Consider the following 23,053-nt stretch of genomic DNA (forward strand, 5'->3'; position numbering starts at 1 on the left):
GTGTGTGTGTGTGTGTTCTTGTACTTGCTACATGGTGAGTACCATTTTCTGCATTTAACTATCAAAGTGAGGACATTTTTACAAAGTGAGAATGTTATGGCTGGTCCTCACTTTGAAACAGCCATGTTTGAGGGTGAAGACTTGTTTTAGCGAACAGGTATGAATTGAGGTTTGGTTAGGGTTAGGGTAAGGATTAAGATTAGGCAATCAGTTGTGATGGTTAAGGTTAGGGTAAGGCTCTAGGAAATGCATTACGCCTATGGATGTCCTCACTAAGATAGAAGTACAAACATGTGTGTGTGTGTGTGTGTGTGTGTGTGTGTGTGTGTGTGTGTGTGTGTGTGTGTGTGTGTGTGTGTGTGTGTGTGTGTGTGTACTTGTTTCTGCTATACAGGTGGGGACTTTGACCTGACTATTTGCTATAAAGGTGGGGACTTGTCTTACGGTGGGGACCTAAAATGAGGTCCCCACGGGTGGTAACACCGTTTTCTTGGCCATATTGTTGTTAATAAAAAATGTAAAAGTGCAAAAACGTTTGTTTAGGGTTAGGCATTGATTTGGTGATGGTTAAGGTTAGGGTTAGGGTAAGGGTTAGGAGTTAGATATGAATGAGAGTCAATGGTAAGTCCCCACCGGTATAGAAAAACAAACATGTGTGTGTGTGTGTGTGTGTGTGTGTGTGTGTGTGTGTGTGTGTGTGTGTGTGTGTGTGTGTGTGTGTGTTCAGATGAAATTTTGAGGGGATGTAGACTATGGTAAGAGGAAGAGCTGATTTAATTTCGGTGGCAATCCGGAAAGGATCCTGGATTCTGGATCACTTTGAATTTCTTAGTATGTTTTAGTATGTGGTCCAAAATATGACAAAAACATCATAGGTTAGTATGTCGTCCAACAAATTGGAACAAGGTGTCCAGATAGCTCAACTGGTTAAGAAGGTGATTTGTAAACAGAACTGTGTCAGAGATGCAGGTTTGATTCCAGCTCATGATCCTTTACTGTATGGGTTTCCTGTTTTCCTCTCTATCCTTGGCAGAGGTCTGCACTCTCTGAGTGCTTTTCTAGTCTTCAAAATACTACCATTTATAAACAATAATGATAGTAGTAGTAATAATGATAGTGAACTTGATTTATAATAAATATACACCAATATGTCCATCTGCATTTATACAAAAGGAAAAAGACAAAAGGACCTAACAATAGCAAAACACAACATAAAGAAAACTAATAACTAGTCATTTGCATAAATAAAAACAGAATACAAATCATTAAAGAAATAAATAATTAATAACAGTAACCTGTGCACACCGAAAAAGTTGCGTTAATCATTTTGTCTTATTGGCATGGCCTCTTAACCCTCGTGTTGTCCTCACCAAAAAATGTTGTTGCCTTGTCTGAAAAAAAGACATTGATTTCAACTGTTCGATCATGAAAAATTAAGAGTTATAGGAATCATTAGAAACTGAAATCTGTCATGACCTACATGGTCTTTACAAGTGTATATAAACTTTTGTTTACAACCATAGATGTAAACTATTTATTTAAGTGTCTAATTTACTCGTCCTTTGATTAAATGTTGGAGTGCAACTGCACCGTATTTGTTCTGACTGTTCCTATAAATCTGTGTATGATTGGAGTCCAGCAGGGGGCAGCATGTAACACATGATGATGGTGCAGCAGTTAAACGCTTCCGGGTAACTTCTGCGCAACAGTAAACAATAACATGAGAATACAACTGAAGTTGTGTAACATCTTCTAACAAACAGAACCACTGTGGCTGTCATTTGGACACAACGTCTCCTCTGGTTGCCCGTTTAATCTGGAAAACATTTACCCTCCACAGCCATGCTGTTCCTCCGGACTGCAGCTCTGAGCTCCAAAGCTCTGACCGCTCTGCGCTGCCTGCCCGTCGGCTACACAGCCTCCAGGAGCACCGCTACATACGTCCAGGGCCAGAGTCCCGAACCACGCATCAGAGAATACTTCTACTATATCGACCATCAAGGACAGGTGATGATATAAACACAAAACCAAACCTTCAGTATGCCTTCTGTTGGCCTGACACTGAGTGTTAACTGTGCTCTACTTGCAGCTTTTCCTCGATGACACTAAAGTGAAAAATTTTGTCACCTGCTTTAAAGGTAAACATGGACACACAGCACACAGAGGTCGTGATTTACTCAGATTCAGTCTGGATCATAATCAGTGATGTCTTTGAAAAATGTTCATATAGCTGGCTGGATGGGGCCCACTGCTAATCTTATGGTTGCACACAAAAACCAAAAGCTTGTTTTGACTTTAATAAGCAGGTTGAACTTTTACAGTAACATCATATTTATCTGTGACCGGACTTATGATTCAGCTACGTAACCAATGATCCTTTTGAAGTTGAGAAACTGTGACTGTGTGTGACAGTTCACCAGTCTGAGGTGATCTCACACACAGTTGACAATGTACAGAATATATCCCATTTGCGGCCCACAAATCATGTCCTTTTCCACAGTGTAAGCTGATCCGCTACAACTCCACAGTGTTTGGAATAGCATCCCCATCTTCCAAGCATGATATCCTGATTTTCTTAATTGGAATTCTGAATGGATAGCTGGTTTGATTGCTTTGGGAATCAAAAGAAAGAATGACCTGACTGGCTCTACATGCAGTCAAAGAAGGCACTGCAACTGGTATGCAGTGTCATTTACTGTTAGGTCCTGATGAGTCCTGTCTTCATGTCAGGGATGATTTAGTAGTAATTAGTAAATTTAGCACTGTGTTATGTTATGCATAAATACACGCATAGTTTGACCTTAATTTGTAAGGATTAAAATGAACTAAATCTGGTGCTGGTAGAATGATAGACTTTAATTACTTTATATACTAATTTAAAGTAAACAGTATCTCTACCTCTGACAACAGGTTTTTACTGTGAGGCCACTTCTGATCCTTTCAGTGTTTTGCAGATCTGAGTCATATCTTTCATGCTGTTGTTTCGCTCTCAGTCATCTGTTTCTTTCTCACCAGATAAACAGTTCCTGGTCTTCTTCTTCAGTCGGCTGCGTTTCAATCAGAGTGGCCGTTATGAGGAGGACTTCCCCTTCCTATCTCTGTGCGGCAGGGAGAGGAACTTCCTACGCTGTGATGATCGACCTGTGGTCTTCACTCACCTGCTGCAGAATCCTGCCAGGCCGCAGGGCATCATGGGAGAGCAGGAGCTGCTGTCGTACTGCGGCGGTGCGGAGAAGCTCTCCGTCCCGTTCCGCCCAGAGACTCTGTTCATGCATCCTGTCAGCGGACGAGTTTATCACCCCTGCTCAGAGCGCTCAGGAGGGGTTGGCCTGGTCAGGTCGGCTTTGGCCATCGAGCTCAGCCCGTTCTTTGTTTACGAGCATGAAAGTGGCCAATCAGGACAGCCTACACACTTTCTTTGGAGAGGACAGAGGCACACACTGACCAATGAGCTTGCAGGATGCCTCCCTACAGCAGAGGAGGGCAGTGGGCAGCATGGAGAACTAGGATAATGTCAGATCAGATCACTGTTGTATGTTATTCTGTAATATGCCCACAATACACTATCAGGTTCCTGTTCTGATAATTGGACAAGACTGTGTTAAGGCCTCACAGCTGTGATCATAGTCTGATCAGTAGTGATTCAAGCCTCGACCAGTCCTGCATAATGTGACGTGTGAGAAATGAACCGTGAAATTCACTAATGAATCACTGCTCCAGTCTTTATTTGGCTTGAACTACACAAAGCAATATCTGATTTTGTCTTCTTGCTTTAGGTGCAGCTCAGCCAAAGAGTGATTTTGTCCTCAGAGACTGTTTCATTGGATTCACCTAAATGGTCCTGAAGAGGTAAAATTATCCAGAATATCAAAAGAAAGCATCAAGGAAGAATCTATAAGATTTACATAATTTTGCGTGGCATAAATAATTTCAGGTGATCCTGCTGTTCATCTCATAGCATGTTAGATTTACAATGTGCAAATGTTTGAGTGTGGCTTCTCTCAGATTCTTTCCGTTTTGCACTGAGCTCAGACTCTTTGCTTCTGTGTTGTCATTTAAAGATTAACGAAAGGAAGTCTTTCAAACTTGGCGGGAATGTCGGCTATTGTATCAAATCAAGAGGAGCGAGTTGTTTATTTAAAACATTTGGCACAAATGGATATATAAATACTTAATATAATACTATATCCTGTGTTTAATTAACAAAACAACTACAGTATCTTGATTGCCAGATTACATATGAGTTGCAGCAAACTGATTAGATACACAGGCTCTGAGAACTGGTATGCTTGCATTGATAGAAAATACATATTCTAACTGTCTTTATTGATAAATGGTCCATACCATAATGGACACTGGCTACTGAAGTGTGTTTTGGTAATAATTTGGAATAAGATATTGCCTTGAATATAATAAGATCTACTTCAAAATTAAATCCCTTGATATTTTTTTTGACGCTGCAGTTCTTAAAATTTTTACTTTGTTGCTAACAAATAGTGAATTTTTGTCAGAAATCACCATCAGTCCTTAGATAACATTCTCTGGAAAATGAAAAGGGTATCACAGAGTTATTAAAATGCATCTTGGTGTTGTTATGTCTGAGCATCCAAAACTATAGAACCACATTTTCAATAAATAACAGCGGGTCTCAAAAAACTGCCCAGGATCTCTTCATGTGTCAGTCAACTAGGCATTAAAGTCCTTGAAAATGAGATGATATCAAAAATGCAAGTAGCCTACATTTTAGGTCAACTGTTTTCAGGACTCGCTGGTTTATGGTGATAGCAAGTTAACTAATTCACTAAAGCAGAACTACAGCTTTGGTAATTAGTTTTTAAAAAAGGTGAAGGTCAGGTAAAGCATGAGCAGGTGGACAAAGATGAAAGAAAAGTGTTTGTATAGCACAATTCATACACAAGACAAGACTTCTAATAAGAAACAAGAAAAGCACTCAGAGAGCGCAGTACTCCACCAAGGCTGCTCAGTCACATGATTTCCTATGGATGAAATCTTTCAAAAAATTTGTGGTCCGCAGCGGTCCATTTGTAGTAGGATCACAGGCAGCTGACGTAGTGTTCAGTTGTTGTCACAGTTACAGTGACACATCTGGCAGTGGTACAGAAATCTTTAACAAATTCATGGATCCAAACTATAAGCTGCATCACTGCCAAAATCTAACCACTTGCTCCTTGTGTCATTTCTGACCTCCCCTGAAAATTTGACTGAAATCCGTTAGCCTGTTTTTGAGTAATGTTACTAAAAGACAAACCAGCAGTGATTGTCACATAACTATTGTAGTAAAACGGGTATTGCTTTCTTAATAGATAGATCAATGTAACCCCATGGTTGCCTGACGGACAACTTCAGTCTAAGCTCTGTAGTTCTCAAACTTAAAAAACAACCTGTAATTCTAAGGCTCATAGAGAAGCACTGGTCTGTCCTGCACTCACTGTGATAATAATGTGGAGGAACATAGGCTGAACAGACAGAAACTGGAGGACCCAACTTTGCCAAGATCACAGTGTTTTACATTTTATATTCGAAAATAACTTGAAATTGGTGCACTTCTTAGGTCAAAGATTTTACTCCCGGTGTGTCCAGATCCTAACAACGCCTCTGGATAACATTATAAATGAACATGAGCAGAGTGTCATGTGAAACCGGTGCAGCTGTACGCCAGAGCTGCTGCTTGCTGTGAGCTGCGTGTCGGAGGGTCCTCTAGCGCTCCCCTCTAGAGAACTTCAAGTCCCAGAGATCTCAGCATCAGTGAACCTGGAGCCAGGGCTTGGTTAAAATGGCAGCACCGTCCAGAAACACATGTGGGCTTATGGAGCGCTCTGTCCGGGAGCGGGTCCCGCCGCTGCTCACCGACCTCTACCAGTTCACCATGGCGTACGCGTACTGGCGGGCCGGCCGGCACCAGGAGCCCGCCGTGTTCGAGCTCTTCTTCAGGGACAACCCCTTTGGCGGAGGATTCTCGCTGTTTGCAGGTCTGCACGACTGTCTGCTGTTCCTGCGCAGCTTTCGCTTCTCGGACGAAGGTAAGGAGTTCGATTAGGACTTCATTTTTTTTCACATTAGTACTATTAATCAGAACTGATTAACCTTTAAGTAACGTGGGGTTGAGTAATCAATCGGATCATGGTAACATTCCTGCTGTCCTCCACACCTCCCACAGTTGGTTGCGCAATACTTCGGCACGCAAACACACATGACATTGTTTAGGAAATGTTCATAGGCCTACCAGTAAACGTCAACATGCAGATCCGAAGCGTAACACTCAGGAATAATCTGTAATCTCTCGTGTGCAGTAATCAGCGGCATGTGGTCAAGTTTCTTTTTAAAAAGCACTCATTGTGTGGAATGGACTGAATGAACCCTTCACGTCGTTACACTAGTTATTACTGATGAATCACCATATACACATGTAGCTGCCGTAAGCTTACTCAGTGACAACTGATTCACATCATATTTCATAACTGTAGATTGTCAGGTCAAAATTATTCTGCAAAAGCACATGTAGCTCTCTAAAAGGAAGTCCACTGTAGTTAAACCTACATCTGGCAGAAGAAGTGATCAGACCTGTTGCTCAGTGTTTCAGTCAGTGTGCTTAAAGAGACACACAATCCAGAGGTGCTCTATTACACACTGAAGCTGCCCTCAGAACTTTACTCAGCTACAAGTAAAACAGTATTTTCACCAAAATACATTTACAGTTGTTTGAAAGTGGAACTCCTCAGTATACCCATCCCACCTCTGCACATGCAGAAATAGCAGAGAAGAAACATTTTACTGTCAAGCCCATTGTTGCTAAATTAGACATTGTTTACTAGATTAACTGAAGACAGATCATCATTTGCTAAACTGTACACAGATCGTTTGGTTTGTGTCTCCACTCTAACAAATAATCATAGCTGGCAAATAAATGTAGTGGAGTGCAAATTGATGAGCTTTAAAATTCCCCATCAGCTTTGTAAAGGATTCAGACTTACACTATAAGAAATAGTTTAAATGTTCATATAGAGTTTTTATATGCCAGAAGACAAATAAGCAGTCACACCATGACTGAGTACTGACTGTATGAAAAACCACAGATTCAGAGATATTCATAACATATCTCAGGAATCAACCCTGTCTATTTGCAGGGTGGGACTTTTTGTATTGTGATTCTTCTTCGGAATTTTCAAACCAGAAACCAGTTCTGGTTTGAAAATGCATGACTGAATTATTCCAGAATGATAACTTTTAATGTATGGGGTAGAGTAGTTTTAAAGTGTTTAAGCAGAGTCATGGGGGAGCTGGTGTGCTGAAGCTGCAGCCGTGGGGAGGAGTGGATGAAGAGAAAGGCACTGACTTCATAGAGCTTAGAGATTATTATCATGAAAAAACTTTTAAATGTGTAACTTTCAAACAGAGACGTGAGTTTTTAGGTGTTAAGTAAATGCCTGGAAGTTAATGTGTAATTCAGTACATGATATCACTCACAAGGGCCATTTATTCATGCAGGACTGTTTCTTTTACTACTCTATTCTATTTCGACCCCATGCCGTCCTATAAATGAGTTTTTCCTGCCTTACCTCTCCCCTTTCGTTTGTACATTCTGAGAGAGAGGTAAACGAGATTGTGCTGTTGTAATTTGTGTGTTTAAATGTAATATAATTCTACTTATAAGTTTACTCTCCCGTTCTTAAATGGTTTTGCATTTTTTATTCTAGAAATAGAATAAAAGAATAATAAAACAAGATATATATGGTATATTATATATTACTAACACCACAATATATATATATATTTAACCCACAACCACTGCTGCACCACTGACCCTGTTACATAAAGTAGCATAACATTCTCAGTAAAGTTTAGTGCAAGTAATTATTTCTGTGTAATGCTTGAATAAATGTACTTATTACTTTTCACAAAGCCTATCAGAAGTAAAACTTGGGTGTTTTAAACACGCTACATTAATGGTGTTGGTGCCATTCATACCTGAGCTTCTAACCTTCATCCCAGTTACAACACAGACATCTGCTAGATGAAAGAAGGTTATTCGATTAGTTGAGTTACTGTATTTGTATATGTGCTGTGAGACAGGAAGACATATGGAGGATGTGTTAGAACACATGTCAAGATGAATATATGGATGTCCTCTGTTGCTGGTCTTACTGACAGTGCTCTAGCTGTTGTGATTAACACTGTGTATTCATGGTTCCAGATGTTGAGTTCCTGCGTTCGGTCCTGCCTCCGGCCACTGACCCAGCCTTCTTCCAGTTCCTCCGAGGCCTCGACTGTTCGGGTGTAACAGTCCGCTCCGTCCCAGAGGGCACCGTGGTGTTTGCCAGGGTGAGCTGCAGGGCTTCAGGGTGAAACTGAGGGTCAGAGGTCACAGTCAGGGTCTGTAGACGCTCAGATGGAGTAACTGCTGCTGCGTGTGTCTAACACCTGCAGGTGCCTCTGATGGAGGTGGCTGGTCCACTGGCTGTGGTTCAACTGCTTGAGACCAGTTTACTGTGTCTTGTAAACTATGCTAGGTAAGAATACACACGGACATGTTTCTGTCAGCTCAGAGGATGTTTCTCTAACTTACATTAGTTTCCTGCAGACTTGAGATAAATAACTATCCAGAAATACTAAATATGTGAGAATTAATTTTGAGAAAGTTTGTATAAACTGTTGCAGAAGAGGTTTAGAATATCTGATTTTCATGAAATGGTACAGCCATAAAATACACATTTATTGGTTGCAATGTTTAATTTAATGAAAGTACCATATGCTGTAACCACTGTAATAAACAATCGGAAGAATAAAAATGTGAAAAAATACATGTTGTGATACTGACAATGTGACAGAAGTTTTTTTTTTAGACGTAAAGAGACTCAAAGGTAAATTTAGAGAGAAAGTCAAGATTTTTTTCAAGTAATTAAAGATTTAGATAAGTTCTGTTTCCTAAAATGAGAGTAAGCCTTTACACACAAGAGTTTCATCACCTTCCTAAAATAATGGCCTAAGTCATATTTTCATGAAATTTATTGTTTGGTCTCAATCATCTCCTCATGATGCTGTCACCTCTGGTAAAATCCCCTATATCCTCAGTTAAATAAATCATGCTATTCTAGTCCTGTAGTTTAAAGCTGCTGTCTGGAGTTTCCGTTTGTTTTCAATTTATGTATCATTTTTTCACAAAGCTTAAATGTGTTAGTCTAGTTCGATACTATAATATAATGTTAGTATGACGCGATATGAAAATTTATTCCTGAGCTCCACCTTCCTCTCATAGACCCCCATGTTATTCCAAAAAGCGCCGGTCGCTGCCGACCAATCAAGTTCGAGCTCCAGCTTTGTCATGCTGTCAATCAACGGTTACGCACACAGCAAGCAAGCCCATGCAGAGGTGGGCGAGCTACGCACTACGCAACCGCGCGCACATTTGTTTTGCTTGTGGAGGAGAGAGCATCAGGGCTCAGCAACTTCCAGAAAAGTTAGCAATCCCACGGCTTGTCAGGCCAAGAGACTGCAGGACGTTTTTTGGCTCGGGGTGCTCGCGTCGCTCCCCGACCACGGCCTCCATAGCCCGCCTGACGGCTTCGTTTAGATGTCCGACCTCTGGAGGAAGATGTTGGGGCGTCTGGGACATACTCTTCGTCAGAGGAGTCATGCAATTCTGAACTCTAGATAGAAATAAATAAACAATGTAACACATATACATGCGTAAATGCACTAAGTTTGATAAACAACGTCATCGAGAGGGATACACGAGTGTAATCACATATTGAAACTTTACTCGTTCGTCCTAGCAGATTCATGTTATTTTGGTATTAGGACAAGTTAGACTCAATACAGCATTCTAACGTAATTCCTTTATTATTTACTAAATGTACTAAATGTAGAAGAGGGGAAAACAGCAAAACAGGCAAGATACTGCAGCACTCCGGACACCACTCTCAGGTACTGCACGCGTGCACAAATAAAGGGGCGAAATCAGACGGAGGGAGGGACCAACAGCGTTTTGGGAGACGCTGCGATTCAAACTCCGGACAGCAGCTTTAATGGCTTAGGTCAACTTCAGTGTCGTGTGGTTCATTTTTTTGTGTTTTCTAAAAGACCTGAAATAATTACTTAGGCCAATATTTTAAAAGGGTTTCAAAATGATAAATTTAAAATGAAGCATGTTTCCAGTGATTTACCTTCTGCTTTGTATTCCTTCTGCCTGAGTCCCCTTGATCTCTATGTTTCAGGGTCTCTGCACTCTTCCATCTTCAGTTACCCAACTACAGCTTTTTGCATTTTATACTTCTGTGTATTTGCCTCTGTCTGAAGTTAAGAAACAACCTGCTGCTGTTGTGTCCTCCTTCTTCCCTGTTATCAGTTTAGTGTGCAGCAACGCCGCCCGTTTCCGCCTGGCTGCAGGCCCCAGGAGGAAGCTGCTGGAGATGGGCCTCAGGAGGGCTCAGGGACCAGATGGAGGACTCACCGCTTCACGATACACACACATCGGAGGTGAATGCTGTCAAAGAGTCTTTATTCTGACACACTGTCAAGCCTCTGTATAGATGCTTGCCACTTAACCCTCACTAGCCCAACAGATTGTGGGTGTGTTTTTTTGCTGCTGTCATATTGCTGTCACACTGCTGTCATGTCCCACACCTCTAAGGAAACAGCACAACTATGGCTAGAAGTAAAGAAAAACATCTTTTGTGCAGTATGACACAGTTATAATTCCATGAATTGCAAAAAAGAAAAATGAAAGTTGAACATCTTTGATTATTTATTTGACAAAAATTTGAAACAAACAAACAAAAAATATCAGGAATCAATATGTACGTTTTTTCTGAGTTCCCCGGGTGATACAAATACTGGAAGAAAATGGTGATTCATAAATACTTTACTACTTACATTTTTAAATTCTTTCCATGTAAACATAGCCTGCAGTTCAGCTGAAAAGTCTATGAATTGATGTCAGTGACTGCTGGTCACAGCTGAGTCAATAATAGCTTCAAAATTGTGGCAATAAGCAAATAATATGTTTTTACAGGTTCATTTTTGAGACATGAGACATGTAAAATAATGCAATTTTGATGAAATATCACCATCCAGAGCTTAGCTGTGGTTAGGTTTTCAATAAAATGGCATGTTACAAATGATTGCTTCAACAACTGTCAGAGAGAAGAACATTGTGTTGGTTTTACAGTTTGTGGCTGTGACAAAAGGGAAGGCAAGTTTATTTGTATAGCACAGTGCATACACAAGGCAACTGAAGGTGCTTTAAAGAAATACATTCAGAAAAATGATTTAAAGGTAAGCACATATTAAAATTATAGAAATAAAACATACAATTAGGCATTAACATCATACAAGTGCATTAAAAGACAAGAAAATAGATTGAGCATCTAAGAGAAGCCGCAGTAAACAATCTGGTTTTCAGGCCTGATTTTATAGAGCCGACAGTTTGAGCAGACCTCAGGTGTTCAGGAAGTTTGTTCCACAGGTGAGGAGCATAATAGCTGAATGGTGTTTCACTATTTTTGGTCCTGGTTCTGGAAACACACAGTAAACCTGTCCCTGATCACCTGAGGGCTCTGGATGTTTCATATGAAGATAATAAGTCCAGGATGTATTTTGATCAAAGACCATTCAGTGCTTTGTAGACCAGGAGTCAGATTTTGAACTCTCTCCTTTGACTGACAGGAAGCCAGTGCATGATTTGTGGACAGGTATAATGTGGTCCGGTTTCCTGTTGTCAGTTAGGGGTTTTGTTTTCTTTTTGTTTTTAAGTAAAAATGCCTTTCAAACCCAACATGTTTTGAATCTTAAGTCACTGTAAAACAAAAATGTACATATAGACTAAGTGAGGTATGAATTTTGCTGATATCTGTAAGGAAGATTCAGACTTTTTCTCTGAGGACTACAGTAACTCTCACTTTACCTGCCAAACATCACATATATATCGGCATTCTGTTCTTTACAGTGTCAGAAAAAGATTGTCACCTAGTTAAACAATATGTAATAGTTACTAGATGACAACAAATAAGCAAGAAATAATTGAACTGAACCTGTAGAAAATGATTTTGTTACATTCCCGGTGCACAGACTTACACTGGAGCGCTTCTTTCAGGGTTTGATCTCACCAGTAACGTTCAGGCTGGTTTTCTGTTTGGGATCCCCGTCACAGGGACCATGGCACACTCATACGTCACGTCCTTTACCTCCCTGGAGGAGGTGTGGCCACAAGTGAGTATGTGTTGTCTCCTCAGAACATCTGAATAAGAGACCAGGGATTTTAGCTCATTAATTGCAAATTGGATGTACTTAGGCTGTTGTTACTCATTATCTATACATACACTACCATTCAAAAATTTGGGGTCACTTAAATGTCCTTATTTTTATTTTTTTAAAGAAAAGCATTTTTTAAATGAAGATATCATTAAATGAATCAGAAATACAGTCTAGACATTGTTAATGTGCTAAATGACTATTCTAGCTGTAAACGACTGATTTTTAATGGATTATCTCCATAGGGATACAGAGGAACATTTCCAGCAACCATCACTCCTGTGTTCTAATGCTACATTGTATTAGCTAATGGTCTTGAAAGGTTAATTGATGATTATAAAACCCTTGTGTAATTATGTTCCCACATGAATAAAAGTGTGAATTTTCACAGAAAACATGAAATTGTCTGGGTGACCCTAAACTTTTGAACAGTAGTATGTGTTTGTAACTGATTGTTATAAATGTTTTTTTCAAATGTGCATTTTGCTGCTTTTCCTTGTTTTAAATCATTTTGACATTAAAACGTTTTACTATTGGTTGGACAAAAGAAGCAGTTTGAGTACATTATTTGAGAACACCATTTTGGAAAATTGCCACTTTTGCACTGTTTTCAAATGCTTCAGAGTCAATAACTAATTGAGAGAACGTGTCAGTTACATCCATAGTTAAGAAATATAATCATTAGAGCCAGGAAGATGCTGTCATAAAGGTAATGTTGTTGCTACTGTAATTGTGGGCATACAATAGTTCTCAACAATGCAGCCATGTAGTGTCTAATATCTCTTGTTTCTCATCATTTAGACCCTCGTAGCAGTGAACGGGGATCCAGAGCCGGTCGATGTCATTTCTCTAACAAAAAGCTGGTTGAGTCGTGTCTGTGAGCTTCTGGGAGCAGAGCCTGAGAAGATCCGGGAGGGCGAGTTGGCTGCTTTCTTGTCTTACGCTGTCGCTTATCCGCAGAACTTCCTCCCTGTGATTGACAGCTACAGTGTTGGCTGGTAACTTCTATATAATACTATGTCATGTTCCCCCAAGATGCAATACATCTTGGAGTTTATTGAAATTTTTGTAGTTATATATGATTTTATGTTAAATTAAACAACCAAAATTAAATATTGCCCTTGTTCACACACTGATCAGTCACAGCATTACAATATTGTGTAGGTTCTCCTTATGTCACCAAAATGGCTCAGTTTGGCCGTGGACACTGGATCTCTGGGGTTGTCCTGTGGTGTCTGACTCTGGTATGTTGGTAATGAATCCTTTGGGTCCAGTGGGTTGTTGGTTGAGGTCTCTGTGGATCAGGCTTGTTCCAACACATTCCAAGAATCAGACTGGAATCCGTGGAGTCTGGAGTCCTGCACTCTTTGTAATGTTCGTTTAGCTGTTTCTGAGCAGTTTTTGTGGTATGGCAGAGCACAGTGTCCTGCTGTGGGAAGCTTCTGACAGCTGGGAGTGTTACTGCCATGAGGGGCTGTAAATGGTCCACAGTAATGTTTATGTAGATGGTGCGTGTCACAGTAACATCCATATGCATGACAGGACCAAAGGTTTCCCAGCAGAACATTGTGTTGTAATGAGATGATTGACGTTAATCACTTTACCTGTTAGTTTTAATATTGTGGCTTATCACTATGTACATGATTTATCATTTTCAAAGAAGTATAAGACAGATGAGAAAGAGCCCTTGTTTTTTTTTAATTACAAGATTATTTAGTTTTGAAGTCCTGTCCTGTCTGAGCATCAAAAACTAGACTTGCGTGAATGACAGTGTATTGTAGTTTTAGTGTAGTGATGAACTTCATCTTATCAGGTACAGCGGCAGGAATTCCACATTATTTTTACCAGTAGATGTCACTAGAGCACACTGAGCAAATAGTTTAGTGGAGAAACTATGTTTTTTGTTTCAGAAAACCTTTACAATTAGTACTTATTAATGAGTATTTTCATTCATTTAATACCCATTCTTCTTAGAGCAGCGAATGTTTAATTTGTAATTGTGAGAAAATAAGAAAAATACCACTATCCCATAGAGTGTTTTCCCATCAGTTGTCATCCACACAGGTTTTCATCCTGCACCTTCCCCTCACTTTCTCAAATACGTGAACACACAAAAAATTCCACGAAACAGCAGATGTTCTTCAAAAAGAGCAAGTCCATCAGTCATTTATAACGATAAGCCATATGTACACAAATGGAGCTAATGCATTCCTATGACAACAGCCTAAAATACTAAATTACACTCCATCTTTTGAGGACATTTGTCTATCATACATTCCCAGCAGAGGAGACAGAAATGGGCAGATCCATCTGTCATAATTTTATCTCTTAACTGTTCCACTAAAGAGGCACTTTAGACCTCAGCTGATTTATTTATGTGAGTATTCAAGGGACAAGATAAGGCTTCTTGTGAGCTTCAAGGCCCTAGGGTCAGCCTGGCCTCCTCAGCACAAACAAGATTAGACCAGAGACACATGTATCTATTGTCAGCAGTCAGATATAGTTTACATCAGAGTGGACATTTGTCTGGAACTCAAGATGGAGTACATTTCTTTCCATTTGTCTCATATTCATCTAATGTGTATATATCTGTATGATTTCAGTAGCGGCCTGCTGAATTTCTGTGCTGTGGCTTTAGCACTGTGTGAGCTGGGCCACAGGCCTGTAGGAGTTCGTCTGGACAGCGGGGACCTCTGCAAGCAGTCTGTCGATGTCCGCCGTGTCTTCAGACTCTGCAGGGAGCAGTGAGTGTGTTTGTTTGTGTGTTCAATTAAGATCCCCTATTAGCTTTTGCAGGACAGCAGCTATTCTTCCTGGGGTCTTTATAATTTCATTTGTGACAACATCAAAATGCAGTATGTACACACAGTACGTACAAATCAGAATTACAGAATACACAGACAATGCATACAGGAATACACATACACAATACAAATGGCATATATGTACACAACTCATATTGAACCAAAGAAGCATACAACACACAATACTCCCACATTGGATCATCATAAGAGTAGATTTTGTCCTTCTACAAAAATGCCATTACCCAGCAATAATAAAGATCAAAGAATGGTCTGCCACAGAAACTAACCATGAAACACAGAAACTCAGTGAGGTGCCTGTGAGTATGTCTCTAAGAATTGTAGATATGATTTGACTCCTTCACAAATTTGTAGTGCATGTCTAATTTTTCATTGTTCCTTTTTCTTTTTGTTCGCTTCATCTCTGCAGTTTCTCCATTCCTGCTTTTGATTCTCTGATCATCGTTGGGACCAACAACATCTCAGAGCAAAGCCTGGCCGAACTGAACAAGAAGGTAAAGGGAGTGAATGTGCAGGATTATTCAGGATGACTCAGTAGCTCATTCTGTCATTTCTTTGTTTCAGGAGAATGAGATCAGCGTGGTCGGTGTTGGAACACATCTGGTCACTTGCACAAAACAACCGTCTCTGGGCTGTGTGTATAAGGTAATCTGATCAAAGTAAAGCGCACCCTCAGTAGTGTGTCACTCCTCCAGTCATGCCAACATGTTAATATCTTTGTGACCAGCTGGTGGAGGTGAGAGGAAGGCCCAGGATGAAGATCAGTGAGGACCCGGAGAAAAGCACTGTTCCTGGCAGAAAAGCTGTCTACCGGCTAGTAGATGCTGACGGTGAGAAGTGATGTGTACTACCTGCTTCACCACAATGTTACCATCCCAAGAACTGCAGCATGGCACTTTGTATTATTGAGCTTGTATACTAATTATGACTGGGTCATCTGATAATATATAATATTTTACAATGCTGTTACGATGATGGTCATCTCTGGTGCACTTATCCAGCTGGCAGTCTTGACATTTAATAAGCAAGACTGCTTTATGGAAATGCTAGATTGTTATATGATCTTTGAATCAATGAGACAAAGTAGCTTGGTTTCTCTGGCATGTAATGTGCTGGAATAGTCACAACCAGAATCCTCTTTGAATGGGTTATGACCACCACATTTATTTATTTAGGTACTTACAACAAAAACATCTCAATAGCTTGGCTCTGTATTCCTGGGGAATCATGTTTATGGTATTCTTCCAAAGCCCTTAATGAATTAGGTCATTCGGCATTATATTTTTTCCATCTTCACTAAAACTCCCTTGTTCAAAATTATTCATAACCCTATAAAATGATTGATATAACTCTACCCCTATACCATTGCATTCCCTAAGATGAATAATGAACGGTTTTGGATGTGATATTTTTATTAAAATTGACAATAAATAAATACTATAATTAATTATATTCATTCAAATATATCCTTATGTTCAACATTTGGAACACGGTGTCTTACTGTTTTTTTGGCATTTGGTTATGTCTGTTCCAGCCATAAGGTCTCACTGGTCAAATGGAAATTAACTATAAAAATTCAGCATGAATTTGAATAAAGTTGGATTTAACTTTATATGCTGCTCATTCTGCTTGGACCCTTTAGTCACATGATTTAAAATGATAAATCTTGGTTCCTTGTTGGGAAGTGAAATCCCTGCTGTCATTCACTTTTTTGCCTGTCATTTAAAAAAACATTTTTTCAGAGGATTCATTCACTTTTTTCCAGAGTACATCAAAGATTACATAAGAGAAGATTTTATCCACATCAGCATTCATGATGCTAATTTTTGGTTTAAGCTGAGCTAAAGTCCAGCTTGAACTTGGGCTTTGTTGACTCTTGGGCTGTTGTGGGCTGCACAGGGCTTGACAACCACAATGTACATGCATCCTGAGGCTTGTCTTTTATGGAACATGCAAATACAAACAACATCATGCATTTTCTGCTCTGGTGCTACTTTGTGGGTTTTTTAAATCTTTTTGTAGTCCTTTTTTCACATTTTGGTTTACTGTATGTCAATTCATGGTCATTTGTTCTCTTTGTGGTGTTTAATAGATCTGGAACTTCTTTTGAGATTGTTTTGCATCATTTTATGTTGGTTTTGTACACTTTTATAGTCATTTTTGTCAGTTTCTGGTTATTTTGCATTAATTTGTGGTCATTTTTAGTCTTTTTGTTATGGTTTTATGCTACTCTGTGGTTGTTTTGCGCCCAATTTAACAGTTTATTTGGCTTTTTGTAGGTCTTTTGGACACCATTTCGTTATATGTCCATTCATGGTCATTCTTAGTCTTTTTGTAGCTGTTTTTTTTTTGTTTTCGGCACAACCATGAAGCCCTTAGTGACCAACAGTCATGAGACAAAAATTGTTGTTTCCTACTTGTTCCTCTTCTGCAGGCCATCCGTTTCTGGACCTGCTGTGTCTGACGGTGGAGCCTCCACCAGAGGCTGGACTGCCCCTGAGCTGTTACCCTCAGGGGTGTGATAACTCTGCTGTCTCCGTCACTCCGGCTCAGGTCACATGTCTGCGTCAGGAAGTGTTCACTAAAGGACAGGTGAGGATGGACCAGGAATGCTCAAAGGCTGCTGTCTGCATAATATAACAAACACTAGTCGGTACTGAATTGTGCAGCAGACTGATTTTTATGGAAAAAGCAATGACAACTTGGATTTACTTACATTTAGACGGATTTTAATAAGATGATTTGATTCATCATGATCCACCTGTTTCAAAGGAATAAAGGATAAAACACAGCTTCTATGATCCTCAGTATCTTAAGAGGGATTCCAGCATGTACAATATTGCATTTAGATCTCATTAATAACATAACACTAATAAAAAGATATACAATGACAGCAACAACATCGACATCAACACAATGATCAATACAGTCTTAAACAACATGTAGAAACGCATTTACAAACACCAGTTTACTCTGTATTCTTGAGGGCACTGAACAGTACAAAACAAGACCTTTTTGCAACACTATACTGTGGAGGAGTTTTGTCTTTCTGACAGTGTGTCCCACATTTTCTAGGTCACACAGTCTCTGTGCAGCGCTGCAGAAACTAGAGCAAAGGTCCAGAGCTCCCTGCAGGCTCTGCACCCTCGACATAAGAGGCTGCAGGAGCCAGACTCTTACACAGTGAGTCTCAATACAATCTGTATTGAATGTTAATGTACAGAGCAACTGAGACTTTCTCTATCATCCCAAAACTGACTTTCATTGGCTATACTCTGCTCAGCTGAAGGATTTCTTTACCTAGCCTGTGGCCTTCTCTCCCACCAGGTGGCACTGTCAGAGAAACTCCACAACTTGATCACAGAGATCCAAAGAGGCAGCAGCCACGGCAGCAACTTTCTCTTAGCCAACTAAAGTTATCCTGTTTGTTTTTCTTGACACTGTTTTCTAAAGTGCCTCACAGTAAAAGAAGTGGATGTGTTTGTAGAGCATGGTCCTCATGAACACCAGCAGTGTCAACGCCCTACTCTCCAAATACAGGTGATCACAGCTGTGTTGTGGTCTGACTCTGTCAGATCTACTATCTGTAAAACAGAGATAAAATGGGAATTTGGTATGCTGGACAGCCCTACAGGAACAGTTAGAAATAATTATGACGAAGTCTTTATGCAATCAGATGTGTTTTTTTTTTTTTAGCTGGAAGCTAGACAAAAAACTGAAGCTGTACTGCTACAAATCAAAAGATACAAGTGCAACCCAATTTTATTTTGAAATATTTGAAACTACGTACTAATACTTATCAAAAAATGAATCCAAGTCTGTTATGTTTCCTCTTGTTTACAGTAGTCTGAATAAGTGCAATCATTAGTATTTTCTCGAGTTTTCATTCACACCATAGGACCTTCTTGAGCAGATGACATGGAGATGACCCGCTTGAAGTTAATGCTCAGTTAAACTGTGTATTGATTAGAGCAGTGAGATGTGTCTGGAAACCGGAAAGTATGAGTACTATCTGTAAACTTTGTAGTAAAACAGCCTTATATGTAGGTATATGAACATACCTACATGTGTATACCTCACATATACATGTATGAAAAATTGTAAGAATTTATAAAACTGATCCTTTTGAAATTGCAGTGGTCTGTTTCGAAGCTGAGGAACTTTGCCCTTGCAGTATTTAGTTTTTTTTTCCCTTCATACTCATCTTGGGGTTTTATTCTTTGCGAATGGTGGTAATTTTTTTTAACTGAAGCTGCCGAAATCAACACTTTTTAAATTAGCATGCATGAAATGATTGAAGGTAGGCTAGATTCTGATGAATCCATGAAGGATAATAAAGATCTGTGACTTCTTTTAGGGGCTGCACAGTGGACGTAGTGGTTAGCACTTTCGCCTTGCAGCAAGAAGATCCCTGGTTCAAATGCCGGGGTGGGCCTGGGATCTTTCTGCATGGAGTTTGCATGTTCTCCCTGTGCATGCGTGGGTTTTCTCCGGGCACTCCGGCTTCCTCCCACAGTCCAAAAATATGCTGAGGTTAATTGGTTACTCTAAATTGTCTGTAGGTGTGAATGTGAGTGTGATTGTTTGTCTCTATATGTAGCCCTGCGATAGACTGGTGACCTGTCCAGGGTGTCCCCTGCCTTAGCCTGAGTCAGCTGGGATAGGCTCCAGCGACCCTAGTGAGGATAAAGCAGTGTATAGAGAATGGATGGATGGACTTCTTTTAGCTTCCAGCAGCTACAGAGCCAGATTATCATTCATTAGGATTTGGGTTTACATTAAGCAGATGAATTTAAGTCCTTTAAGCTCAGATTTGGTCTTCTCCAGCTCTTCAGAAAAATATCTGACTCTGTAGCTGCTGGAAGCTAAAAGAAGTCCATCCATCCAGTGCAGTGCTTTGACAATAAATTTAAACCTAAATTACCTCCAATATTCTTTATTTTGACCATTTTTTCCTCAATAACATATATTAAATTTGGTCATGATTTCACAGTATGTTGTTTTCTGCAGATGTTTGTATTAAAGACTTTCTGCAATGAAGATGAAGTTTGTTTGCATTTAGTTTTACGTTGTTTGCGCAGCTTTAGGTGAGCTGATGTGCTCGTACTGCAGCAAGTGGTGGCGTGAGAAAGAAGCAAAGACTTTCTAGATCTACATACTCTAGAGGAAGGTATGGTATAAAGTTGCCTTAAAGCCATTTTAGGAAAGAGAAAGATTATTTTTAGTGAATAAAGGGGTTTCATCATTTACCGTTGGAGGACATGAAGCCTCAAACTTTTTGACTTTGGCGCCCTCCACTGGTAATATAAGAAACATTTCCTGACAACAATGCAAGCCAATTCAAACGCTATACCTGTTTGTACTCTTCTTCTTCTTTTCCTTTCGGATTTTCCCTTCAGGGGTCGCCACAGCGAATCAATTGCCTCCATCTAACCCTGTCTTCTGCATCCTCTTCTCTCACACCAACTACCTTCATGTCCTCTTTAACCACATCCATAAATCTCCTCTTTGGTTTTCCTCTAGGCCTCCTGCCGGGCAGTGGGAAACTCAGCATCCTTCTACCAATATATTCACTCTCTCTCCTCTGGACATGTCCAAACCATCTCAGTCTGGCCTCTCTGACTTGATCTCCAAAGCCTCTAACATGTGCTGTCCCTCTGATGTACTCATTCCTGATCCTATCCATCCTGGTCACTCCCAAAGAGAACCTCAGCATCTTCAGTTCTGCTACCTCCAGCTCTGCCTCCTGTCTTTTCCTCAGGGACACTGTCTCCAGACCAAACAACATGGCTGGTCTCACCACAGTTTTATAAACCTTTCCTTTCATTTTAGCTGAAACTCCTCTATCACACATCACACCTGACACTTTTCTCCAGCCGTTCCAGCCTGCCTGTACACGCTTCTTCTCCTCTTTTCCACACTCTCCATTGCTCTGGACTGTTGACCCGAAGTACTTAAAATCCTCCACCTTCTTGATCTCTTCTCCCTGTAACCTCACTCTTCCACTTGGGTCCCTCTCATTCACACACAGATACTCCGTCTTGCTGCGGCTAACCTTCATTCCTCTCCTTTCCAGGGCAAACCTCCACGCCTCTAGCTTCTCCTCCACCTGTTCCCTGCTCTCACTACAGATCACAATGTCATCTGCAAACATCATAGTCCATGGAGACTCCTGTCTAACCTCGTCTGTCATCCTGTCCATCACCATAGCAAACAAAGAAGGGGCTCAGAGCTGATCCCTGATGTAGTCCCACCTCCACCTTGAACTCCTCTGTCACACCTACAGCACACCTCACCACTGTCTTACAGTCCTCATACATGTCCTGCACCACTCTAACATACTTCTCTGCCACTCCAGACTTCCTCATACAAAACCACAGTTCCTCTCTGGGCACCCTGTCATAAGCTTTCTCCAGATCTACAAAGACACAGTGCAGCTCCTTCTGACCTTCTCTGTACTTCTCTATCAACATCCTCAAAGCAAATATTGCATCTGTTGTACTCTTTCTTGGCATGAAACCATACTGCTGCTCACAGATGTTCACCTCTGCCCTTAGTCTAGCTTCAACTACTCTTTCCCATAGCTTCATCGTGTGGCTCATCAGCTTCATTCCTCTGTAGTTGCCACAACTCTGCACATCTCCCTTGTTCTTAAAGATGGGCACCAGCACACTTCTCCTCCATTCCTCAGGCATCTTCTCACTATTTAAGATCCTGTTGAACAACCCAGTCAGAAGCTCTACTGCTACCTCTCCGAGACACTTCCATACCTCCACAGGTATATCATCAGGACCAAGTGCCTTTCCACTCTTCATCCTCTTCAATGCCCTCCTCACTTCATCCTTACTAATCTTTGCTACTTCCTGGTCCACAACAGTCACCTCTTCTACGCTTCAATCTCTCTCATTTTCCTCATTCATCAACTCTTCAAACTACTCTTTCCATCTTCCCATCATACTATTGGCACCTGTCAACACACTTCCATCCTTATCCTTTATCACCCTAACCTGCTGCATGTCTTTCCCATCTCTGTCTCTCTGCCTTGCCAACCTGTACAGATCAGTCTCTCCTTCCTTACTGTCCAACCTAGCATACAAGTGATCGTAAGAACCTTGTTTGGCCTTTGCCACCTCTACTTTCACCTTACGCTGCATCTCCCTGTACTCCTGTCTACTCTCTTCAGTCCTCTCCGTGTCCCACTTCTTCTTAGATAACCTCTTTCTCTGGATCCACTCCTGCACCTCCTCATTCCACCACCAAGTCTCCTTATCTCCTTTCCTTCCAGATGACACACCAAGTACTCTCCGACCTGTCTCCCTGATCACATTTGCTGTAGTTGTCCAGTCATCTGGAAGCACCTCCTGACCATCCAAAGCCTGCCTCAACTCTTTCCTGAAAGTCATACAAACACTCTTCCTTTTTCAGCTTCCAGCATTTGGTCCTCTGCTTTGCCTTTGCCCTCTTCATCTTCTTCACCACCAGGGTCATCCTACACACCACCATCCTATGCTGTCTGGCTACACTCTCACCTACCACAACTTTGCAGTCACTGATCTCCTTCAGATTACACCGTCTACACAAGATGTAGTCCACCTGTGTGCTCCTACCTCTACTCTTATAGGTCACCCTATGTTCCTACCTCTTCTGGAAGAAAGTATTCGCTACAGCCATTTCCATCCTTTTTGCAAAGTCAACCACCATCTGTCCTTCTGCGTTCCTCTCCTGGATACCAAACCTGCCCATGACCTCCTCATCATCTGTTTCCTGCACCAACATGTCCATTGAAGTCTGTACCAATGACAATTCTCTCACTTCTAGGGATGCTCTGCATCACTTCATCAAGGTCCAACCAGAAATTCTCCTTCTCCTCCAGCTCACATCCTACCTGTGGAGCATACCCACTAACAACATTGACCATCACACCTTCGATTTCTAGCTTCAGGCTCATCACTCGATCTGACGCA

The 23,053-nt window shown here is 40.8% G+C and overlaps 2 protein-coding genes across 2 annotated transcripts; both read left to right on the plus strand.

Annotated features, from left to right (window-relative positions):
- The first annotated feature begins 1,666 nt into the window (after positions 1-1,666).
- Positions 1,667-4,450, plus strand: c4h8orf82 (chromosome 4 C8orf82 homolog). Its single transcript, XM_022200732.2, has 3 exons — positions 1,667-2,007; positions 2,090-2,138; positions 3,016-4,450. The coding sequence occupies exons 1-3, from the start codon at positions 1,843-1,845 to the stop codon at positions 3,510-3,512; spliced, it is 711 nt and encodes a 236-aa protein (XP_022056424.1). The 5' UTR covers positions 1,667-1,842; the 3' UTR covers positions 3,513-4,450.
- Positions 4,451-4,593: 143 nt separating this feature from the next.
- naprt (nicotinate phosphoribosyltransferase) lies at positions 4,594-20,129 on the plus strand. The gene is made up of 13 exons (XM_022200731.2): positions 4,594-6,041; positions 8,213-8,340; positions 8,446-8,528; positions 10,364-10,494; positions 12,110-12,225; positions 13,069-13,265; positions 14,871-15,011; positions 15,499-15,583; positions 15,654-15,734; positions 15,817-15,919; positions 17,524-17,681; positions 18,165-18,272; positions 18,417-20,129. Exons 1-13 carry the CDS (start codon positions 5,795-5,797, stop codon positions 18,501-18,503), a joined length of 1,665 nt encoding a protein of 554 aa, XP_022056423.2. The 5' UTR covers positions 4,594-5,794; the 3' UTR covers positions 18,504-20,129.
- The last annotated feature ends 2,924 nt before the right edge of the window (positions 20,130-23,053 follow it).

The sequence above is a fragment of the Acanthochromis polyacanthus genome, chromosome 4 (assembly GCF_021347895.1).
Source record: "Acanthochromis polyacanthus isolate Apoly-LR-REF ecotype Palm Island chromosome 4, KAUST_Apoly_ChrSc, whole genome shotgun sequence".
In the NCBI taxonomy this organism is placed as follows: domain Eukaryota; kingdom Metazoa; phylum Chordata; class Actinopteri; family Pomacentridae; genus Acanthochromis; species Acanthochromis polyacanthus.

Coding starts and splice junctions, on each gene's coding strand:
- c4h8orf82 (XM_022200732.2), top strand. CDS start 1,843: ATGCTGTTCCTCCGGACTGCAGCTCTGAGCTCCAAAGCTCTGACCGCT. Junction 2,008..2,089: donor ATATCGACCATCAAGGACAG/GTGATGATATAA, acceptor CTCTACTTGCAG/CTTTTCCTCGATGACACTAA. Junction 2,139..3,015: donor TTTTGTCACCTGCTTTAAAG/GTAAACATGGAC, acceptor CTTTCTCACCAG/ATAAACAGTTCCTGGTCTTC.
- naprt (XM_022200731.2), top strand. CDS start 5,795: ATGGCAGCACCGTCCAGAAACACATGTGGGCTTATGGAGCGCTCTGTC. Junction 12,226..13,068: donor TGGAGGAGGTGTGGCCACAA/GTGAGTATGTGT, acceptor CTCATCATTTAG/ACCCTCGTAGCAGTGAACGG. Junction 15,920..17,523: donor CCGGCTAGTAGATGCTGACG/GTGAGAAGTGAT, acceptor CCTCTTCTGCAG/GCCATCCGTTTCTGGACCTG.